The 18093-nt window shown below is 58.6% G+C and overlaps 1 protein-coding gene and 1 long non-coding RNA gene across 2 annotated transcripts; both read left to right on the forward strand.

Annotated features, from left to right (window-relative positions):
• The first annotated feature begins 4800 nt into the window (after positions 1–4800).
• On the forward strand, positions 4801–8620 carry LOC128849494 (uncharacterized). Its single transcript, XR_008447419.1, has 3 exons — positions 4801–4929; positions 5989–6735; positions 8333–8620. It is a non-coding gene; the product is annotated as an uncharacterized LOC128849494 (long non-coding RNA).
• Positions 8621–14090: 5470 nt separating this feature from the next.
• On the forward strand, positions 14091–17297 carry ATP5MC2 (ATP synthase membrane subunit c locus 2). The gene is made up of 5 exons (XM_054051604.1): positions 14091–14170; positions 15136–15209; positions 16182–16259; positions 16449–16609; positions 17077–17297. Exons 2-5 carry the CDS (start codon positions 15171–15173, stop codon positions 17189–17191), a joined length of 393 nt encoding a protein of 130 aa, XP_053907579.1. The 5' UTR covers positions 14091–14170; positions 15136–15170; the 3' UTR covers positions 17192–17297.
• The last annotated feature ends 796 nt before the right edge of the window (positions 17298–18093 follow it).

Raw genomic sequence — 18093 nt, forward strand, 5'->3', positions numbered from 1 at the left:
AGGCCTCGCCCACACCCGGGAGCACCCATGGGAGAAAGAAGCTCCCAAAATACTGCCCAGGAAGGCAAAATGGGATGAAATCCAAAGCTTCGAGAGGAGGTGGGGTCTCTCGGTGCCTTCACCCACCCCGTGGCAGGTGCCACCTCATGGGTGTTTTGGCCAAGCGACCGTGGTGAAGCTCTTCTCTGCTCTATTTTGGGGTGTTTCTAACCCAAATTGGAGAAAAAAAAAAAAGCAAATTAGAAACAGAGATTTGCTGGGAGGGAGGATGAAAGGAAAGAAGTGAATTCGCTGGGGGGGGGGGGAACAGAAGAGGAGGGTGCCCCTCATCGTGGTATCTGGGCTGCATCCCCAAACCCTCGATCCAAGGTGAACCCATAAACCGTAGCGCTTTCACCTTTGCACCCCTGTTGTCCCCATCCCCGTTTCCACGGGGAAGCTGCAGGAAAAGGAAAAATATTGTGGGAAGAGGCAAAAAAAAAAGAAATGGTTCAAAAGAGCCCTTTTTGGGAGCGCGGAACGGACAAAGGACTGCAGCGCCCGAGCGAAACAAAGCCCTGGCAGAAGGCAGATGTCTCCCGAGGAGCTGCCGTTAGTAAATCACTACGGCGCCGGTGCATTTCCCGATCCGTTTCCTCATCCCTGAGGCCGAAACGCTGTCTGGGGATGCCCCGATGTGGTGTCATCTCCTGCAATGATGGGGGGGTCCTCAGGGTTGGGGACCCAAGAAGGGGTTTGGTCGCCGTCCCGGCATCGCTGGGGTTGGAGGGGTTGATGGAGGTGTGTGTTTCAGGGTTTGGTTGTGCCTCTCCGTCACTGGGCTTCGCTCCGGACAGTTCGGCTCACTGAAAGGGCAGGAAAATAGTTGGAAACCGGGATGGGGTGAAGTAGGAGGGGTAAGGATGGAGGGACTGGGAAGTTCAAACCTACTGGGATAAGGATGGTGTGGACTGGGGAGTGGAAACTGAGGTAAGGATGGGGGGGAGTGGGAGGCTCAAAGTCATTGGGATAAGGATGGAAGGGACAAGGAAGCTGAAACCCATGGGGATAAGGATGGAGAGACTGGGAACCTCAAACCTACTGGGATAAGGATGGAGGAACTGGGAGGCTCAATCCCACTGGGATAAGGGTGGGAGGGACTGGGAGGCTCAATCCCACTGGGATAAAGGAGGGAGGAACTGGGAGGCTCAATCCCACTGGGATAAAGGAGGGAGGAACTGGGATAAGGATGGAGGAAGTGGGAGGCTCAATCCCACTGGGATAAGGGTGGGAGGGACTGGGAGGCTCAATCCCACTGGGATAAAGGAGGGAGGGACTGGGACGCTCAATCCCACTGGGATAAGGAGGGAGGAACTGGGAGGCTCAATCCCACTGGGATAAAGGAGGGAGGAACTGGGAGGCTCAATCCCACTGGGATAAAGGAGGGAGGAACTGGGAGGCTCAGTCCCACTGGGATAAGGGTGGGAGGGACTGGGAGGCTCAATCCCACTGGGATAAGGATGGAGGAACTGGGAGGCTCAATCCCACTGGGATAAAGGAGGGAGGAACTGGGAGGCTCAGCCCTCCCAGCTCAGGGCACCCAAAGGGGGAAATCACCATTGGTGTTGGTGTGGCTGTTGGGGGGACACGGAGGGGACGCCCCCCCAGTGCTGGGCTGGGCAGTGGGGAGGAGAGATGGATGGATGGATGGATGGATGGATGGATGGATGGATGGGACAGAGAGTGAGGATAGACCGGAAGGTGCGGTGGAGGAATGGGAAGGATGGAGGGATGAGTAGGAAAGAAGGAGGGATAGGAATAACAGGGGGATGGGAAGGAAGGAAGGAAGGAAGGAAGGAAGGAAGGAAGGAAGGAAGGAAGGAAGGAAGGAAGGAAGGAAGGACAAAAGGCCGGAGGATTTCTCTCTCCTTGGGCAGCTCCTTCCTCCCTGACCCCCTTCTCCTTCATCGTGGCTTCACCTACTCCCACACCAGCGCAGCCACAGCTCCCGGACCCCTCACACCTCCCCACTGTCCTTGTCCCCATCCTCATCCCTGTCCTCCTCGCCGGGGACGGCACTAAATAACAGCGGGGCCGTGTCACACTCCCACCTCCCGCATAATCACCCGGCAGCTACGCTCCTGCCTTCGCCTTTTTGATTTTCTGCTTGAATTTCAAAGGCGCCGCACGCCCGCCTGCATACAAATGACAGCCTTTACCCTCACATGGAGAAATGCAGATAGAAGGTTGGGTTTTTTTTTTTTGGCTGTTGCCATGGAAACCTTCCTTCCCTCGGTTGCTCTTCAACTTTCCAAGCATCCCCTTGGCCAATGTGGTGGCCGTTCAGCTGGAAAGTGGTCCCTGTGGTCCCCCCAGCAAGGACTTGCGGGGACAGGAGGACGTGACATGCGCTGGGTGACGGGGAGGGACCCGACACCTGGGTCCCCAACACAGCCGTGACCTTGGATGTCCTTCACCCTGGTGATGAGAAACCCTTCCAGGGTGGAGCAGACCCACCAGCATCCCTGGAAGAGAAACCCCTCCAAGGTAGAGCAGATCCCACCAGCATCCCTGGAGGAGAAACCCCTCCAAGGTGGAGCAGATCCCACCAGCATCCCTGGAGGAGAAACCCCTCCAAGGTGGAGCAGATCCCACCAGCATCCCTGAAGGAGAAATCCCTCCAAGGTGGAGAAGATGCCACCAGCATCCCTGGAGGAGAACTCCCTCCAAGGTGGAGAAGATCCTTGCACCACCCCTGGAAGAGAACTCCTCCAAGGTGGAGCAGATCCCACCAGTGTCCCTGGTGGAGAAACCTCTCCAAGGTGGAGCAGATCCCACCAGCATCCCTGGAGGAGAAACCCTTCCAGGGTGGAGCAGATCCCACCAGCATCCCTGGAGGAGAAATCTCTCCAAGATGGAGAAGATGCCACCAGCATCCCTGGAGGAGAAATCCCTCCAAGGTGGAGAAGATCCTTGCACCACCCCTGGAAGAGAACTCCTCCAAGGTGGAGCAGATCCCACCAGTGTCCCTGGTGGAGAAACCTCTCCAAGGTGGAGAAGACCCCACCAGCATCCCTGGAGGAGAAACCCCTCCAAGGTGGAGCAGATCCCACCAGCATCCCTGGAGGAGAATCCCTTCCAAAGCAGTTTTCCCATAGGGACTGTTGAGACAGCAGCGTGGGCTCTGCTCCCCGTTTTGCCCTTTTTCTACCCAAAATGCGCCTCCCCAGCCATTTTGCAGCTCTGTTCGTGTTGGTTTTACGACCTCCTCGCATTCCCCGGTGTTCAGCACCATAAAGGCGGCTGCGGCGCCGATGGTGCCGAGGCAGCTCCGGTTTTATCAAGTTTGGGGTTCAGGCAGCACCGCAGCCTCGTGGCTTTGACCTTGGCAGGATTTTGGGGGGGTCATTTCCAACCCCAAAATTCAACTCTGGATCCTGAGGCACCTTCATCCTCTCTAAGCCACGCTGGATTCTCACCTCCTGGTGGGAAAACACAGAGAGATGGAGGGAGATGGGTGTCCTCCTTGGGAGGTCGCACATGGGGAAACTGAGGCAAAGGAAGGAGGGAATGCATTGGGTAGGACTGATGGTCAAATTTGTCCCCTGCCAGTGAAGGGCTGTCCCCCTCCTTCTTCTCCTGCCTCTGCCTGCCCTGGCGTTGATTTAATGGGCTGTAATGGGAATAAAAATGAAGTCGGTTTAATGGGTTTCCTTCTCTTTTAAATATTCATTTTCCAGCGTTGCTGGCGGCTCCTTTCGCCTCCTTTTGTCGCCGGGGCTGGTGGAACGAATCCCATTTCCCAGCTCGCTTGGAACGCGGGCGGCTTTCAGGGTGGCCGAGGGAAGTCATCGATCCCCCAAAATGCTGCCGTGCGGGGGGGGGCAAAGCTCTGGCTCTGGGGGGGACACAGAGCACCCAGGGCTGCTTGGGGGGGAGCACTGGGAGGCACTGGGGGTACTGGGGAGACTGAGGGGGTCACTGGGAGGCTCAGGAGGGACCAGAGCGCCCAGGGGTGCATGAGGGGGGAGTGATGAGGGGCACTGGGAGGACTGGGGGGACCCTGGGGTGCTTGGGGAAAGGGATGGGGGGACTGGGGGGACCCTGGGGTGCTTGGGGAAAGGGATGTGAGGACTGGGGGGACTCTGGGGTGCTTGGGGGAAGGGATGGGGGGACTGGGGGGACCCTGGGGTGCTTGAGGAAAAGGATGGGGGAGACTGGGGGGACCCTGGGGTGCTTGGGGAAAGGGATGTGAGGACTGGGGGGACCCTGGGGTGCTTGGGGAAAGGGATGGGGGGACTGGGGGGAACCTGGGGTGCTTGGAGGGAGTGATGCGGGGCACTGGGAGAACTCTGGGGTGCTTGGGGAAAGGGATGGGAGGACTGGGGGGACCCTGGGGTGCTTGGGGAAAAGGATGGGAGGAATGGGGGGACCCTGGGGTGTTTGGGGAAAAGGATGGGGGGCACTGGGAGAACTGGGGGGACCCTGGGGTGCTTGGAGGGAGTGATGTGGGGCACTGGGAGGACTCTGGGGTGCTTGGGGGAAGGGATGGGAGGGAACTGGGAGGACTGGGGGGAGTGATGGGGGGCACTGGGAGGACAGGGGGGACCTGGGACAAGCCTCTGCCCTGGCTTTGGGGTACCCCAATAAGGAGCCAGGACTGGGAGTGACAGCAGGAGGGGGATCAGTGTGCGGCGCAGCCCCTCTGCTCCCCCAGCCTCGAGCTCAGTGTTTCCCCTCCTCCTCTTTAATTAATTTTGCCTTTTTTTTTTTTAATTTTTTTGGCTTTTCTCAACCGAATCCATGAGGCAAAGAAAAAAAAAAAATAATGTAGAATTCACCTGTTTGGCCGAATCTGGGGGCGATGGGGCCAAGAGCCTGTGTGACCCTGCGGCGACCAGCCCGGCGAGCACAACCCTTACGAGACATCAGAGAATCCACTGCTCTCCGGTACTGGGTTTTTTGTTTTTTTTTTTTTGGGGGGGGGAATATGGGATTTTGGGGAGCCCCCCCCCCCCCGAGGACCCTCCTGGGTGGGTGGTGGGTCCTGGGGGGGTCCCAGGGGTGGCCACCTCGCTGCGTTCCTGGCCAAGCCCGGAGGGTGGAGCAGTTGTCCCGAAAATGGGAGTCGCTGGTTCCAAGTCCCCCTCCCCGGCTGAGGGAGTCCAGCCCAGGAGACCTGACAGCACCCAGATGTCCCCTCTGCTCTGCACCAGGTCCTTGGGTGCCACCTGAGCAACCCTGGGAGCCTCAGGTCCACCCCGTACCCCCATCGCTTCCCCCAAGCAGTGCCGGCAGCTCTGGTGCCTCCCGAGACCACCCAACGTCTCCCGTCCTGCATCACTTGCCCTCAGCATCTCCAGGTGCTCCAGGTCCCATCCTGCATCACTCCCCTGTGGGGCACCCATGGGTGCCTGTGTCCCATCCTGTCACCCACAGCGCCATCTCACGTCCCACAAGCCCCTCCCCTTGCTCCCCACCCATACCACAACTCTTCCTCCATTTCACGCTCCACCACCCCGTCCAATGCCCCACCACCCCAACCGTGTCCCACCATTCCATCCTCTGCCCCACCAACACGCTCCATGGTCCACCATCTCATTCCATTGCTCCCCACCCATCTCACAACCCTCCCTCCATCCCACGTCTCACCACTTCATCAAACGTTCCACCACCCTATGTTCCATCAATCCACCCTAGGTTCCACCATCCATTCCTATCTCTTGTCCCACCATCTCATATCCCACTATCCCATTACTCCTCACCCCATCCCACAACCCTCCCTCCATCTCATGTTCAACCACACTACCCCATGTCCAACCACCCCAACTCATGCCCAACACCTCGTTTCCCATCACCTCATCCCACTGCTCCTCACCCATCCCACTACCCACCACCCATCCCTGGCTTCATCAACCCCCGTCTTCTCTCCATCCCATCCTGCTGCCGGCAACGGGGATCCGGAGGAGGGAGGACAACAGAGGAAAAAAAAACCCCACCCCTGTGTAGGTGGAAAACCTGAAGGAGAAGGGGAAAATATGAAAACCATGGGAGAAGATGATGCCCTCGCTGCTCGTCCCTGCAGCAACGCTCGTTTGCAGACCTTCGTTAGGAGAACAAAGGATCGGCAGAACATATTGGGAGTAAAAGATGCTGGATTGATTCGCTCCCCCCAGCTTTTATTGCAGGTTCACGGTGTGGGGAGGGGGGACCTTGGTGTCGATAAATCACTGCTCCTCATCAGCTGCGCTAATTAAGACCCTTAATGAAGCTGCCTCGGTGCCAGCACCCCAGTACTCAGCCATGGGCACCCAATGCCAACCCAACCCCAACCCAACCCCAGATCTTCTCGGATATTGAGACGAGGTTGGCTCAGCAGCAGCAGTTCTGGGGGGTCAGTGGGGTTCGGAGCTGCTGGATGGGGTGGAGTGGGAAAAGGGATCTCGAGAAGGACCCAACACGTCCCCAAACGGCTTCACGACCTTTCCCGGCTCTGCCTTCCCCTCTCCTTGCTCTTTTCCCTATCTCTTTTATGTTCTCCCGCTGCAGGGATTTCCTTCGCTGTTGCACGTTTCACTTGTGGTGCAGTGCGGGAGAAAGAGTGGGGCTCACCCGAGCTCCGCAGCACCAGGCGAGGGAGCCCCAAAACCTTCTCTTTTCCCCCCAAAAAATAAGGGGAGCGCAGCTCGGCTGGAGAAACGCAGGGACTGGGCTGGGAGCGTCGAGGAGGATCCACGGAGGGAGGGGTCGGGAATGGTGAGGGCAGAGGGGAGGGAAGCAGCGTGTGTGCACACGCGTGTGCAGGTGAACACACATGCTCACACGCACCCGTGGTGTCACACACGTGTGCACACATGTTCACACACACACACGGTACGTGTTCCTCCCGCAGTGTCTCACGAACGCACACGGTGTCACACAGCCGCGCACACGCACGTCCCCTTCCTCTCCACCCGGCGCAGTGCCCGGTCCCTGCGCAATGGCAGGTGATGCCTCACCCTCTACCAGTCCCATGGATCCCATCGATCCCCATTTAATCAATTCCCGTTGATCCCCATTGATCCCATCGATCCCCAACCATCAATCCTCATTGATCCCCACCCATCAATCCCATCAATGTCCATCCATCCCCATCCATCAATCCCCATTGATCCCCACTGATCCCATCGATCGCATCGATCCCCATCCCTTGATCCCCATTGCTCCCCATCAATGGTCACCCACTGATCTCCATCAATCCCCATCGATCAATCGCCATTGGTCCCCATTTATCTCCATTGATCCCATTGATCCCCATCCCTTGATCCCAATTGATCCCATAAATCCCCATCCGTCAATCCCCATTGATCCCCACTGATCCCATAGATCGCATCGATCCCCACCCCTTGATCCCCATTGCTCCCCATCAATCCTCACCCACTGATCTCTATCAATCCCCATCGATCAATCCCCATTGGTCCCCATTTATCTCCATTGATCCCATTGATCCCCATCCCTTGATCCCCATTGCTCCCCATCAATCCTCACCCACTGATCTCTATCAATCCCCATCGATCAATCGCCATTGGTCCCCATTTATCTCCATTGATCCCATTGATCCCCATCCCTTGATCCCAATTGATCCCATAAATCCCCATCCATCAATCCCCATTGATTCCCATAAATCCTCATCTGTTGATCTCCATCAATCCGCATCAATTTACCCCACTGATCCCCATCGATCCTCATCCATTGATCCCCATTGATCCCATCATACCCAATTGATCCCCATTGATCCCCACCCATTGACTCCATTGATCTTCATCCATCGATTCCCATCGGTCCTCACTGATCTCATCAATCCTCGTCTATCAATCCCCATCAATCCCCGTCTATCAATCCCCATCGATCCCATTGATCCCAATCCATCAAGCCTCATTGATCTCCTTGGGGCCACCTTCTCCCTGCTCCCTCTGCACTGGCCCTGCATCAGCTCTGCCGTTGCCATGGCAACCATCACCACGGAGCCCACAGCATCCCGGACCCCACTGGAGCTCCAGGCCAGACCCCGACATGGGGATCACACTCACATGGGGTGGTCACACACAGAGGGGTCACACTCACACGGGGATGAGGATGAGGGGGAATGGTTTTGAGCTGAAAAGGGGGAGATTGAGATGAGATCTTAGGAAGAAATGTTGGATGCATTAAAGGATCTTCTTAAGAAGAAAGTTGGTTGGGGATGGAGCCCCCGATCCAGTGGGAGGTGTCCCTGCCCATGGCAGGGGGTGGGACTGGGTGGGCTTTGAGATCCCTTCCAACCCAAACCACTTCATGATTCTACAGAAAAGCCAAACCTCTCACTTCCAAACAGCAAAACCCCTCCAGGACGCAGCACGGTCACCCCAGCACAACCCCAGAGCTGCCACCAGAGAATCTCCACTGGGTCAGCATGAGCCAAACCAGCCTGTGTTCTTATCACCTTCCTCCCAGCCCTTCTCAGAGAGCTTCAAACAAGTCCCAAGCCCTCAATAAATCGCTGTCCTCTGGCTGCGGCACGTCCCGCGGCGTCCTGGCCGGACAGGCGCTATCTCCAATCCTACTGCGCTGTCGGAGTAAATCTCGCGGCTCTCCCAGCATTGCTGAGACCCCAATAAATATCTCCATTTCCTGCTGTCCTGGAGGGAAGATCCGATCAGCTTTTAAATGTCAAATGTAAAGTAAAGTTTGTCATAAAAAGAGCCCGTAAAAAGAAGGGAAAAAAAAGAAAAGCCAATATCCCCATGCCATGAAGGGTCGGGAGAGGGAGCGAAGCACGGCGGCATCCGAGGGCGCTGGGGGATGTTCCGGGTACCCATCCCCATCGTTCTGAATGGGGTGGTGACCCATTTTTGACCCTTTTCTCCCTAAAAAGGCTCCGCTAAGCCTTTGCTCCAGGGATGAGAGAGGACAGGGATGATGCTGGTGGGGTTGCAGTGGGATTTGGTTGCCTCCCCCCAAAATCCCAAGGGATCAGTTACCCCTCAGCCCTTCTTTAGCGTCACTAGAGAGGCCAAAACCCCCTCAACTCTCCCCTAAAAGATTCTGCGCTCCCCCCCTCTGCTTTTTCCTCCAGGCCTGGCTCGCCAGACGCTAATTCCGCTCCGCGTTAATGCGTCCCACGACGCCGTCCCGTTTGGGCTCCTCTGAATCACATCGTTTCATGTCCTAATTAAGCAATAAGACACAACAGGGCATGAATTTATGGGGCCGTATTTCACGCGTAGGTGCGTGGTGGCACCGTGCGGCCGTGAGTGCTTCCCCACGGCCACAGCACCCTCCCCAGCACCCAAGGGTCCGGATGCCATCCCAAAGGTCCCAGTTGCCACCTTGGGGTTCCTGGTTGCCACCCCGAGGAACCTGGAGCTGGGCATGGCCCGTGGTGCAAACCGTGGTCTGCGAGCACCGCGGAGGAGGTGGGAGATGCAGAGGGAGGTGCTGAGCACCCAAGGGTGTTCCTCTGTGGGCGGAGGGTGAGGGTCTTGAGTGCTTCGTGGCGGCAGTGGGTGCTCTGGGGGTGGTGGTGTAAAGGCTTCCACTCCGCTCCTGCACAGTATCTGCCTGGATCGATGGATGCTGTGTCCCTCTGGCTGGGTGGGACACCGGATGGCACCTTGGGGACACCGGTTGGGGATCCCACCTGGATGGCACCTTGGGGACACCGGTTGGGGATCCCACCTGGATGACACCTTGGGGACACCGGTTGGGGATCGCACCTGGATGACACCTTGGGGACACCGGTTGGGGATCCCACTTGGATGGCACCTTGGGGACACCGGTTGGGGATCCCACTTGAATGACACCTTGGGGACACCGGTTGGGGATCCCAGTTGGATGACACCTTGGGGACACCGGCTGGGGATCCCACTTGGATGACACCTTAGGGACACCGGTTGGGGATCCCACCTGGATGACACCTTGGGGACACCGGTTGGGGATCCCACTTGGATGACACCTTGGGGACACCGGTTGGGGATCCCACCTGGATGACACCTTGGGGACACCAGTTGGGGATCCCACCTGGATGACACCTTGGGGACACCGGTTGGGGATCCCACCTGGATGACACCTTAGGGACACCGGTTGGGGATCCCACTTGGATGGCACCTTGGGGACACCGGTTGGGGATCCCACCTGGATAACACCTTGGGGACACCGGTTGGGGATCCCACTTGGATGACACCTTGGGGACACCAGTTGGGGATCCCACCTGGATGACACCTTGGGGACACCGGTTGGGGATCCCACCTGGATGACACCTTGGGGACACCGGTTGGGGATCCCACCTGGATGACACCTTAGGGACACCGGTTGGGGATCCCACTTGGATGGCACCTTGGGGACACCGGTTGGGGATCCCACCTGGATAACACCTTGGGGACACCGGTTGGGGATCCCACCTGGATGACACCTTAGGGACACCGGTTGGGGATCCCACTTGAATGACACCTTAGGGACACCGGTTGGGGATCCCACTTGTATGACTCCTTGGGGACACCGGTTGGGGATCCCACCTGGATGACACCTTAGGGACACCGGTTGGGGATCCCACTTGGATGACACCTTGGGGACACCGGTTGGGGATCCCACTTGGATGGCACCTTAGGGACACCGGTTGGGGATCCCACCTGGATGACACCTTGGGGACACCGGTTGGGGATCCCACTTGGATGACACCTTGGGGACACCGGCTGGGCATCCAACCTGGATGATACCTTGGGGACACTGGCTGGGGATCCCAGTTGAATGACACCTTGAGGACACCGGTTGGGGATCCCACCTGGATGACACCTTGGGGATCCCACCTGGATGCCACTCAAACCTGGGTGCAGGATCACACACCCACCCCACAGTGTCACCCTCTGTCCAACGTCACCCTCTGCCCGATGTCCCTCGTCGTGCAGAAGCGGCTCCGCTTCTGGCACAGCTGTGGAAGAGGTTCCCAGAGATGGGGTGGGAGGTGGGACAGGGATTGCACGGATCCAGCTGTGGGTGTAACAGTTCTCCCTGGGATCCAGATGTGGAGAGGTGCAACGGTGACCCCCTGTGATCCAGCTGTGGGTGTGATGGTGATCCCAGTGATCCAACTGGGTGGGGGCCATCCCTATTCCCATCCCTTTTTTCCATCCTCATCCCCATTCCCATCTTCATCTCTATCCCTGTCCCCAATCCCACCCTCATTCCTACCCCATTCCCATCCCTGTTTCGCTCCATGTTCCCACCCCTGTCCCCATTCCCACCCCTCTTCTTGTTCCCATCCCAAGAAATGGGATAACCCCCCAAAAGTAGGATAACCACCCCTAAAATTGGTGCACTCTCCCTAAAAATGGGATAACACCTCCCAAAAAGTGGGATTACCCTCCCAAAAAAGTGCCATAACCCCCCCAAAAATGGGATACCCCCCCCAAAAAAATGGGATAACCCCCGAAAAAAAATGGGATAACCTCCTAAAAGTGTGATAAATCCCCCCATACTGGGAAAACCCTCCCCAAAAGTGGGATAACCCCCCAAAAGTGGGATAACCCTTACAAAAAATGGGATAGCCCCCTCGAACAGTGGGATACTCCTCCCAAAAGTGGGATAACCCCCCCCAAAATGGGATAACCTCTACAAAAAATAGGATAACCCCCTAAAAAAGTGGGTAACCCCCCCCAAAAGTGCAATAACCCCCTAAAAACTGGGATACCCCCCTCAAAAAATATGGGATACCCCCCCAAACGTGGGATAACCCCTACAAAAAATGGGATACCCCCCTAAAAAAGTGGGTATCCCTCCCAAAACTAGGATAACCCCCCCCCAAAAAAAAATGAGATAACCCCCTAAAATGTGGGATAACCTCCCTAAAAAGTGGGATAACCCCCTAAAGTGTAAGATAACCCCCCCAAAAAAGGTGGGATAAGCCCTCCAAAAAGTGAGATACCCCCCTAATAAAGTGGGGGACCCCCTCCGATCCCCCCCAAATCCAGTGCAGATGCCGTCGGGCGCATCCTGATCTTCACGGCAAGGTCAAAAAAAATGGGAAAAGGAAGGGGGAAAATATGAATGGGGGGAGGAAAGGAGGGAGAAGAGGGGCAGAGGGGGGGTTTGGGGAAGATGGGGGGCATGGGGGGGGGCAGGGGGCTTCCCCAGGGGGGTTAAGGGGGTAAAAAGGGGAATTGGGGCATTGGGACAGGTTGGGGGGCAGTGATTTGGGGGGGCTGTAGGGCAGGTTGGGGGGCGGTGATTTGGGGGGGCAGTAGGGCAGGTTGGGGGGCAGTGATTTGGGGGCAGTGGAGTTGGTGGTTTGGGGGGCACTGGGACAGGTTGGGGGGCGGTGATGTGGAGGTCACTGGTGTAGGTTAGGGGGCAGTGATTTGGGGGGCAGCGTGGGGAGTTTGGGGGTCATTGCGGGTGGTTGGGAGGTGGTTTGGGGGCACTGGGACAGGTTGGGGGGCAGTGATTTGTGGGTCACTGGTGTAGGTTGGGGGGCAGTGGAGTTGGTGGTTTGGGGGGCAGTGGGACAGGTTGGGGGGCAGTGATTTGTGGGTCACTGGTGTAGGTTGGGGGGCAGTGATTTGGGGGGCGGTGGGGGGTGTTTGGTGCTCACTGGGTTGGGTTGGGGGGTGGTTTGGGAGGCACCGGTGTGTGTTTTGGGGGGATTTGGATGCACCGACACCCCCACACGCTCACAGCCACGTACACACGTATGTGCACACCCCTGGGCACCCCCCCCTCACACCCATGTGCACTCACACACACTTCCTGTCCGTGTACGCGCTCACATCCGCGCACACCCGTGTGTACACACGCTCACACCCACACCCGCTCACATCCACACGCACGTACCCACCCCTTGCACACGCACACCCTCATGTGCACGCACACGCTCCTATCCCTGTGCACACACACACGCTCACTCCCGTGCACACCCATGTGCACGCACACGCCCGCGTGCACACCCACGGGCTCACGCCACGTGCACCCAGACACGCGTTGTCATGCACACACACACATGCTCACACCCATTTGCACACCCCCCATGTGCACGCACACGCTCCTATCCCTGTGCACACACACACGCTCACTCCCATGCACACTCATGTGCACGCACAGGCTCATCCCATGTGCACCAGACACGCGTGTGCGTGCACACACACACATGCTCACACCCATGTGCACACACACACACTCATACCCCTATGCACACACCCCCGCGTGTGCACACACGCACATTCTCACTCCCACGCACACCCATGTGCACACCCACCCGTACACGCATGTGCGCTCGCACACACACACACACACGCGCGTGTGCCCCCCCTCGCCCCCCCATCCCCCAGCTGATGGATGCCTCCTTTCAATCCCGGCTCCTCGTTATTGATTTTCCTTTAATGAAAGTTAATTATAACAATGATTTAATTAATAGCAGCTCTCTCTCTGCCTTTATGGCTTCCCGCATTAGGGCTGCCCATAAATCCGGCTGCTGCCAGGAGCCTCCGCCCCGACTGCAGAGAGACCCCCCCCCAAACCCTGAGCACCCCCCAAACCCTAGGGTGCCCCTGCCCCCCCCCCCAACCTTGGGGACCCCTCAAACCTTGGGGACCCCCCCCAAACCTGGGGTGTCCCTATTCCCCCCTCTGCACCCTGGGGACCCCCAAAATCCTGGGGACACCCCCCACTTTGAGGTGTCCCTGTCCCCCCCCCAACTTGGGGACCCCCCAAACCCTGGGGTGTCCCCGTCCCCTCCCACCCTGGGGTGACACAGTGTTCCCAGCATCCCGGAGAGTCCCTGTCCCCACTCCCCCCATACACATCCTGGGGGGACACCAACCCCCCACCCTAGGGACCCCCAAACCCCGGGGTGTCCCTGTTGTGTCCCCCCCTCCCGGGTTCCCGAAACATCCCCCCTATGCCCTGGGGTGACATTGATCCCCCCCCCCGCAGTGCCCCCCCGCAGCCGCCAGAGGGCGCCGCACCCCCCGCCCCTTGCTGCCCTGCCCCCTGCCCCGAGTCCTCCAGTCGAGAGGGCGGCGCTGCGCCGCTGCGGGGCGACGCTCTGGGCATCTTCCCACTGCGCGCGGCGCTCTGGGCGTCGGCACAGGGGGGCGCCTCACAGTGGTGCTTCCGGGCAGCGCTTCCGGTTGCGCCTGCTCTATAGGTGCCTCTGCCAACCTCCCCGCAACCGGTGTCTCGGGTGAGCGGGTCGGGGCGGAAGGGGTTGGGGGGGGAGAGGCCACCCTGAGAGGCACGAGGAGGGGGGACACCTTCTAAGGGGGGAGGGAGGCCGTCTTGTAGGGAGGAAGGTGACAGAGGATCTGGGGAGGCCCCTTTCCGGGGGGGTGGGGGGGGCGAATAAGGGACTCCTCCCCACTGGGGGGGTATGACAGGGACAGGCGATCGCTCCCCCTCTCCGAGGAAGTGCATGGGATTGGGGTACCCTCTCCCCAGAGTTTTGGGGTGACGACCCCCACACGCTGAGTTTTGGGGTGAAACCCCCACCAAACACTGAGTTCTGGGGACACCCCCCCCAAATAGTGCATTTTGGGATGAAAACCTCCCTCAAACACTGGGTTTCAGAGTGACACCCCACACACACTGAGCTTCAGGGTGAAACCCCCCTCAAACACTGAATTTTTGGGTGAAACCCCCTCTCAAACACTGAGTTTTGGGCTGACAGCCCCCCAGACACTGAGTTCTGGGCTGACATCTGCCACGCCCACTGAGTTTTGGGGTGACAACCCCCCCACTGAGTTTCGTGGTGAAACCCCCACCAAACACTGAATTCTGGGGTGACACTCCCCCCAAACAGTGCATTTTGGGGTAACAACCTCTTTTGAACACTGAGTTTTGGGGTGACACCTCCCACACCCACTGAGTTCTGGGGTGACAGCCTGCACACACTGAATTTTGGGATGACAACCCCCCTCAAACACTCAGTTTTGGGGCGACACCCCCAGGCCTCTGCACTGGAGCAACTCCAGAACCGCAGAGTCCTGAGCTCCAGTGCGGTGGCACCAGGAGCTCTCACTTGGATCCTGCCCTGCCATTCCCGCATAGCCTCGGCCTCCTGTGTGTCCCCAAGTCCCCTCCTGTCCTGGGGCCACCTGGGACCCCCAGGCCATGGCTCCTCATGCCCTGCTGTCCGTCTGTCTCTTCCAGCTCTGTCCTGCGCCTCTGTCCCTCCGTCCCTCGCCATGTACGCCTGTGCAAAGTTCGTCTCCGCTCCTGTACTAGTGAGTAGTGACAAAGCCCTCCTTTGCCCTTGACGTCCCATCCTTCGCCCTCAACGTCACCTCCTTTGCCCCTGACATCCCCTCTTTTGACCTCGACATCCCCTTCTTTGCCTCTGACGTCCCCTCTTTCACCCTTGATGTCCCCTCCTTCTTCCTCTCTGTCACCCCTTTGCTCTCAGCATCCCTTCCTTCGCCCTGACATCCCCTCTTTCACCCCCAACGTCCCCTCCTTTGCCCTCAATGTCCCCTTCTTCGCCTTCAACGTCCTCTCCTTCACCATTGACATCCCCTTTTGCCCTTGAGGTCCCCTCTGTGGGATGAGAGCCTGGAGGGGGGTCACACATGCTCCTGCTGGGGACAGCGGGAGAGATTTGGGGACTCTTGGAGGTTTGGGGACACTTGGAGGTTTAGGGCCACTGAAAGTGAGTGGAGCCCTGAGTGCTCGGCTGCTCTGGTTAAAGATAATTAGCTATCCCTTTATGGTTACTAATTACCCGTGTGGAGGTGGATGCAGATCTGTGTGCCAAGCCGTGTGGCTGTGGGGTGCCTGGAGGCTCCGCTTTGGTGCCGCACCCAGCGGGACGGGCTCTGTTTGGGTGCTCCTGAGGGGCTGGGTGGGTTTGGTGGGCACCGGAGGGGGCAGCAGTGGCTGTGGCAGTGTTGTAGGGTGTCTGGAGCTCCTCTTCCGTGCTGGGATGGGCTCTGTTTGGGTGCTCCTGGTATTTCCAAGGGGCTGAGGATGTCTGGGGACCACAAGAGGGGGTGGCAGTGACCGTGGTGGGGCTGTAGGGTGCCCAGGAGCTCCACTTAGGTGCTGGGATGGGCTTTGGCTGCTTCTGGTGGTCCCAAGAGGCTGAGCATATTTGGGGGGCAGCAGTGACTTCAGGGAACCCCTGTGTGGTTTCAGGGCCCTGGGGAGAGCACGTGGTGGAGATCTCCAACCCCAAATCTGAGGGTGTTTGTGCCTTGCAGGTGAGGAGGAGCTCGCGAGTGCTATGCCAGCCACTTGCTTCCTCAGTGCTGAGCAGCCCTGAGGCCCGGACGGAGCAGGTAACATATCCAGCTCGGATTAGGGGACACTGGGGAAAGTGGGGGGACCTGGGAAGGGCATGGGGAAGCAACTGTTCTGCTCTGAGGCTCTCTGAGCAGCTGTGGGAAGCATGATATGGGGCGACTGAGGCCTTTGGGAGGTTGCCCCCACTCCAAACCTGCTTGCCCACCCTGTTTTCCTCCCACCAGGCGCAGCTGAGCGCCCATCGGCCCATCCAGACGAGCGCAGCCCACCGGGATATCGACACCGCAGCCAAGTTCATTGGCGCAGGCGCTGCCACTGTGGGGGTGGCCGGCTCCGGCGCCGGCATCGGCACTGTCTTCGGCAGCCTCATCATCGGCTATGCCAGGTCAGGAGAAGCACCGGGGTGGGGATGAATGGGGGAGTTGGGGGTGCCAAGAGGGTGGAAATGGAGTTGGGGGCCCCTGAGGAGTGGAAATGAGGGGGTTCAGGGTATCAAGGGAGTGGAAATGGGGGGCTGGGGTACTGGAGTGGTGGAAATGGGGGGCTGGGGTACTGGGGGAGTGGAAATTGGGGAGTGGATGGTAACGGTGGGGGTGGAAATGAGGTCGTAGGCCCCAGGGAAGTGGAAATAGGGGGGTTGGGGACACCAGGGGGATGGAAGTGGGGGGTGGGGTAACAATGGGGGTGCAAATGGGGTCAGAGGCCTTGAGGGAATGGAAATGGGGCACTTCAGGGCACCAAGGGGTGGAAATAGAGGGGTTGGAGGTACCAAGGGGGTAGAAATAAGGATAGGGGTACTTGGGGGTGGGGGGCCAGCTGCACCCTACTGACCGGCCTCTCCTCTTCCCACAGGAACCCGTCTCTTAAGCAGCAGCTCTTCTCCTATGCCATCTTGGGCTTTGCCCTCTCCGAGGCCATGGGGCTCTTCTGCCTCATGGTGGCCTTCCTCATCCTCTTCGCCATGTGAATGAGCCGGTGACGGAGACGGAGACAGCCCCCAACTGCGCCCGGTGTCCACCCCCCCTTAAACCGTGAATGCCAGCAGCAGGGCAGGGGAATAAAGACGGTTTGATAACGAGGTCTCGGCTCCAGATGTCTCCTTGGTGGCCCTGTCCGGAGTCACTTGCCTGTAGCTGGCATTAAGGCCACCACGCTGCCCACCAGGTCACCCTGGGGAGAGGTGGCAGGGGCTGAGCTCTGCTGCCATCCTGAGCCTTTGGCTGCATCCCTGATGGAACGGAGACATCGCTGATCCCTGGAGACAGCCAGGAGCCCTCAGGCCTGCAGCCTGGGCTGTCCCCACTGTCCATCCCTGCCTGGAGATGTCCCCGTGGTCACCTCCTTGGGGGTGCAAGTAATGGGTTGGGAGCAGCCCTGAGGAGAAGGACCTGGGGTGCTAGTGGAGGAGAAGCTCGACAGGAGCTAGCAATGTGCTCTCACAGTCCAGAAACCAACCGTGTCCTGGGCTGCATCCAAAGCTCTGGGACCAGCAGGGAGGAAGGGGATTCTGCCCCTCTCCTCTGGTGAGACCAAATCTGGAGCCCTGTGTCCAGTTCTGGAGTCCTCAGCACAGGGAGGACATGGAGCTGTTGGAATGAGTCCAGATGAGGCCACGGAGATGAGCCGAGGGCTGGAGAACCTCCCATATGAGGACAGGCTGAGAGGGTTGGGGTGGCTCATCCTGGAGAAGAGATGGCTCCAGGGAGACCTTAGAGCAGATTCCAGTGCTGAAAGGGGCTCCAGGAGAGCTGTGGAGGGGCTCTTGATCAGGGGGTGCAGGAAGAGGACAAAGGGGAATGGTTTTGAGCTGAAAGACGGGAGATTGAGATGAGATCTTAAGAAGAAATGTTCTCCTGTGGGGGTGGGGAG

The sequence above is a fragment of the Cuculus canorus genome, chromosome 29 (genome assembly GCF_017976375.1).
Source record: "Cuculus canorus isolate bCucCan1 chromosome 29, bCucCan1.pri, whole genome shotgun sequence".
NCBI classification, from domain to species: domain Eukaryota; kingdom Metazoa; phylum Chordata; class Aves; order Cuculiformes; family Cuculidae; genus Cuculus; species Cuculus canorus.